General features: G+C 35.8%; 1 protein-coding gene across 1 annotated transcript; it reads left to right on the forward strand.

Annotated features, from left to right (window-relative positions):
• The first annotated feature begins 461 nt into the window (after nucleotides 1–461).
• LOC108910497 (DNA ligase 3) lies at nucleotides 462–3754 on the forward strand. The gene is made up of 2 exons (XM_018715111.1): nucleotides 462–3463; nucleotides 3520–3754. The coding sequence occupies exons 1-2, from the start codon at nucleotides 870–872 to the stop codon at nucleotides 3731–3733; spliced, it is 2808 nt and encodes a 935-aa protein (XP_018570627.1). The 5' UTR covers nucleotides 462–869; the 3' UTR covers nucleotides 3734–3754.
• The last annotated feature ends 1723 nt before the right edge of the window (nucleotides 3755–5477 follow it).

The following is a 5477-nucleotide window of genomic DNA, read 5'->3' on the forward strand; positions in this document are numbered from 1 at the left end:
CGAAATTTTACAATTGGCCCCAGTATAATTCGAACAGCGCAATCTCACAGTTCAGTCAAATTAATTTTTCACATACGAGCGACATCTGTAGTTGTGAATGAACGTTGACAAATATAATCCACGGAATGAAATTCGATTATAGAAAAGTATTCTCTCTAGTCAACATGAAATTTTAATTACAGAAAACTTGTTCTTTCAAATGACGTTTCTACATATTTCAGTCAACGAAATGACCAGGGAGACTGACGTTAACTGAAATATTTCAGTCAACGCAAATGAGACCATGCAAATTAAATTTTCGCCTTTCCTTTCACACATACTAGGCGTGTTTCATTTACTTGTGATCTCAGCAAATCTCAGTAATTCTGAATGCTGATAGGTCAGTTAGATGAGGTTGACTGAAATCTTAAGTACCTAAACAAAGATACTAAATACTATTACAGTGGTAGAAACCATTAATACCACAAGCACGTTTCTATAACAAAATCACTTTTATAAAAATATCTACATACATAATCATTTTTGTTCGAGTTCGCTAGAGTTTATTTTTCTATGAATGGCTCTATGAAATGCAAAATATTACATATCTATAAATGTTTGTGGCCTGTCATTTACTGTCAAAAAGCCAAAATTGTGTAACATGTTGTAACCTAAAATTTTGGTTCCAGATTTAGGTAGATCTGGAAAAAATCCTAACACGATGTATTTATGAAGGAAATAACTGTATTTTTGTTGGTACATATTTTTTTTATAATTCTTTAATTGCATTTATGGGAATTATACATCCAAAAGTTCAAGTTAAAACCTGAAAATAACCTAAGTTAACACAATTTAAAAATCTTGAAATTGCGGAAATTAAAACTGCATAAATGTCCTCAGACGAAGAAGATCACGTGGAGGAAAAGCCATTTGCAATAGAAGTAGCAAAACAAGGACGGGCAGTGTGTAAAAAATGTAAACAAAAATGTCTGCAGGGCGAGTTGAGAATAGCAAAATTAGTTCCCAATCCGTTTGCAGCAGGGAAAATGAAAGCTTGGCATCATATTAATTGCTTGTTTGAACAGTTCTTAAAGCAACGACAAACTACAAAGAGAATTGAAGAGCCTGATGATGTAGATGGTTGGGATGATCTAGACGAGGATGAAAAAAAGGATATTTTAGATAGGATTAAAAAGTGTGATGCTGCCTTTCATGCTAAGTTTGGCACTGCTAAGTTGAAGCCTCCTAATAAACCAAAAACACCTCCCAAAGCGAAGAGTCCCAAAGTTGAGCCTAAAACATATAAAACTGAAAAATCTTCAGAAAATAAAGAAGACAAATTAAGCAATTCATCTTCTAGCAGTTCTGCTTCAGACAAAATTAAAGATTGCCAATTTAAAGAATTTAGAAGATTAGTTGCAGATATTACAAATGTTCCAGGATATCTTGACAAAACAAACTGCGTCAAGAAATTATTTACAGAAGGCTGCAACGGGTCTGGATTTAAAGACGATATTGTTCTCTGGTGCCGTTTGCTCCTTCCTGGTGTTATTAAAAGAGTTTATAACTTACAAAGTAAACAATTAATAAAACTATTCAGTAAAATATTTGTTACCGATCAGAATGACATGTTAGAACATTTGGAACAGGGCGATATAGGTGAAACTATTCAAAAATTCTTCGAAGAGAGTCATAAAACCAAACCTGCTAAGAAAAGCACTTTGACAGTAAAAGAAGTAGATCATTTCCTAGATAAATTGTCGAAATTAACCAAAGAAGATGATCAGATGGAACATTTTAAGAAATTTGTATCTGTGTGTACATCCAACGACCTGAAGACTGTAATTAGACTGATAAAAGGTGACTTAAGAATGGGCGCAGGAGCCAAACACATCCTGGATGGTGTTCATCCTGATGCTTATGAAGCTTATCAAGCTTCTAGGGATATAGATGCAGTTATTTCTAAATGCTTCGATAAGAAAAATAAAGGGAAGAAGTCGCATAAAATAGTAAAGGCAGAAATTTCTTTGATGACGCCTGTCTTACCTATGCTTGCAGAAGCCTGCAAATCCGTAGAGCAAGCTATGAAGAAGTGCCCAAACGGAATGTACTCAGAAATTAAATACGATGGGGAGAGAGTGCAGGTTCATAAACACGGTTTGGAATTTAAGTATTTTTCCAGACATTTAAAACCAGTACTGCCACATAAAATTCAACATTTCAAGGAATATATACCCCAAGCTTTCCCGCACGCCAAAGATTTAATTCTTGACAGTGAAATTCTAATGATAGACACCAAAACGAGCAAACCTTTGCCTTTTGGGTCTCTAGGAGTGCACAAGAAAGCGGAATTCAAAGACGCAACTGTCTGTTTGTTTGTTTTCGACTGTATATTTTATAACGGAGAGTCCCTTATAAACAAACCTATAAGTCACAGGAAGAAGATTTTGGAAGAGAATATGATCGAGATTCCTAATCGTGTGGTGTTTTCGGAACAGCAAGAAATAAATCAGCCTGAAGAACTAGCCTCAATGATAGCGAAAGTCCTTAAATTAGGCTTAGAAGGTCTGGTGTTGAAAGACATGAAAAGTATATACGAACCTGGTAAAAGGCACTGGTTGAAGGTGAAAAAGGACTACCTCTTCGGTGGGGCGATGGCGGATACAGCAGATTTAATCGTTTTAGGGGCTTGGTATGGAACAGGCAAGAAAGGAGGAATGATGTCCGTTTTCTTGATGGGTTGCTACAATCCGAACAATAAAAAATTCTGCACCGTTACCAAAGTCCACACTGGTCATGACGATAAAACTCTTGAGAAATTACAAACGGAACTTGACATGGTAAAAATCAGTCAGGACATGTCAAAAGTGCCAGGTTGGTTAAATTGCACCAAGACGATGGTGCCGGATTTTGTCGCTAGAGACCCTAAAAATCAACCTGTATGGGAAATCACGGGAGCAGAGTTCACACAGCACGATGTTCATACGGCGGATGGAATTTCTATCAGGTTTCCAAGAGTTACAAGGATTAGGGACGATAAAGACTGGAAATCGGCCACGAATCTGCAAGAATTGCAGAAACTTTTCACGACTTCTAAAGAGGAAACTGATGTGAGCCTTTTGATGAAGGGTATTAAAGCTGGAGATAACTCTAAAGCTGATGAAGGGCCATCGCCAAAGAAAAGGAAGAAAGACATTCACAGCTACATGAAGAAGGAAAAACCTGAAAATAGCAATAGTAAAGATTCTTCATCTTCGAAGAAAATTAAGATCAATGACCCAATTGATCAGGATGTTGATATGGAAGAAAAAAGAGATGACCAGTCTGATTCTAACAGTACCTCTGCTTCAGGATCTACCGAAAGCAAAATGAGCAATGGTGAAACTAATGTTGATATCAAACAACCTATACCAGATTACTTTACAGGAGTGAGAGCTTTGCTTGAGGACGAGTTGAACGACGAGGCACATGCAGAGCTAGTAAGGTAGATTTAAAAACCCCGACAATGCTTATAATATTATCATTCGACTTGGTTTTTAGGTATTTTATTGCTTATGGAGGGGAAGTGGTAAATCCAGACCGCTGGGAAGAGGCCACACACGTTCTTCATTACTATAATATTATCCGACAGCCAATCATACAGTGCCCAAACAGCGCGAAACATATTTCTATTGAATGGGTTAAAGATACTATTGCTAATGGCAGCTTACAAGATTTTAGGTGTTATGTTGTTAGGTGGGATCCGGAAGACTAACTTTTAAATTTATTTTTATATTATTAAACTAAATTATTAAGGTAAGTGGTAGGTACTTAATAGAGGGAAAAATTAATTAAAGAAAAAGTGAAAAAACTGATAAATTTTGAAATTTGTTATTTCAATATTTGTCAGTAGATGTAATATCAATAAATATAAAGTAGATTCTTAATTGTAATATTTATTGAGGTGAATTCATTATACCTATATTCTATTTTCAAATATTTTTAAGCAATAAATAAATCATTTAATAATAATAATTTTGATGTGTATATTTTAAATGTGATAATTTTATGATGTAATTTGTAGATATTTTATATTATATATTTTTTTAAATTTTAGATTTTCTTTATACAATTGTAAGATCTGACCATTGTTAGAATATTGAAAAAAAATATATGCATTTACTCTGTAATTTTTGTATAATTACATATAATAAATAAATTATTATGCCAATCTAGAATTATGTGTGAAATTATTTACTTTTTATACTTCAGGAAAATTATACGTAGAAAGAAGGAATAAGCGAACTTTTTTACTCAGATTTTTTTATAGAAAAATGTAGGTTTTGAGGTCAAAAAACATGTCACACACACACAATCACCAGCAACATACAGCGTTTTGAGATATAGACATATACAGGGTGATTTCACTTTAAATACAGAAACTGCAAGACTAGATTCATTATCAAAAAATTATTTTCCTGGACTATTATATTTAACTCCGAAACAGGGGGCCACTTGGCAAAAATAAAAAATACGGGTCCCCTAAATTTGTCTTAAGAATCTGTGACCAAATTTTGTTGCATGGATTTCGGGACACCCTGTATATTGGAATGAAAAAATTTTGCACACGTTTCAGAAAAAACTGAATAATACAAAATTATTAAGGGGAACTACATATACAGGGTGATCAGTTCAAAGAATTTAGTAGCGTATTTTTGAGGTTAAAATAAGAATTTTTTTCTATAAACGTGTGTCCACAAATGCTTAGTTTTCGATATGCAGAATGTCAAAGTTTTTTAGTTTTTTTCAATTTTTTAGGAATAATTTCCAACTAGATTTGAATGTATACATATAAAACTTGGGGTACGGGGTTTATTTAGGATGGTAAATTTAAATATATCATTGCTTTTGACGCTGCTTGTAGAGGGTGCCACCTATAAGGGTACGCTTGAGAGAAATAGGCCCTAACTTTTTTCCTACCCTGTACATTGACGTTTCGTATTAGTACGTTTATTCCCCCTATCAATTCCAAGCAAAAAAGGTATACTCGGTCGAAATCTCCCACGGCGTGGGGTCACGCGGCAAAAAGCCACTTAAAGTCATTACAGGCTGTGGAAAACATAGCCCTCCGCACGGCCACCGACGCGCCCTGGTACGTAAGAAACACTGACATATTACGAGACTTACAATACACAAACGCTACACAGACAATAAGACAAAACGCGGAGAAACGATTTGACGTAGCCGCTAGACATGACAATCCCCTCCTCAGGCAAGCCGTTGACTACGTACCCGACGTGACCGACAAACACAAAAGACCTAGACACCAACTTTTTGACCCTGGGTGACCACCCCAATGACCCCCCCCCCCTGCCCGCTAACCTTTTCTGTTTCAGAGACAGCCAGGATCAAGAAACGAAGACAACGACACACACACACACACACACATACACACCCCCCATACCCTCCTTACCCCTCCCCTACCGCGCTAGCCTAAGGGCCACCTTAGCAAAGCGCAT

Source organism: Anoplophora glabripennis, unplaced genomic scaffold (genome assembly GCF_000390285.2).
Source record: "Anoplophora glabripennis isolate ALB-LARVAE unplaced genomic scaffold, Agla_2.0 scaffold27, whole genome shotgun sequence".
In the NCBI taxonomy this organism is placed as follows: domain Eukaryota; kingdom Metazoa; phylum Arthropoda; class Insecta; order Coleoptera; family Cerambycidae; genus Anoplophora; species Anoplophora glabripennis.

What these genes read in the sequence shown, in the direction of transcription:
- LOC108910497 (XM_018715111.1), top strand. Translation starts at nt 870, where the DNA reads ATGTCCTCAGACGAAGAAGATCACGTGGAGGAAAAGCCATTTGCAATA. An exon ending in GCACATGCAGAGCTAGTAAG is followed by an intron (nt 3,464 to 3,519) that starts GTAGATTTAAAA and finishes CTTGGTTTTTAG; the next exon opens with GTATTTTATTGCTTATGGAG.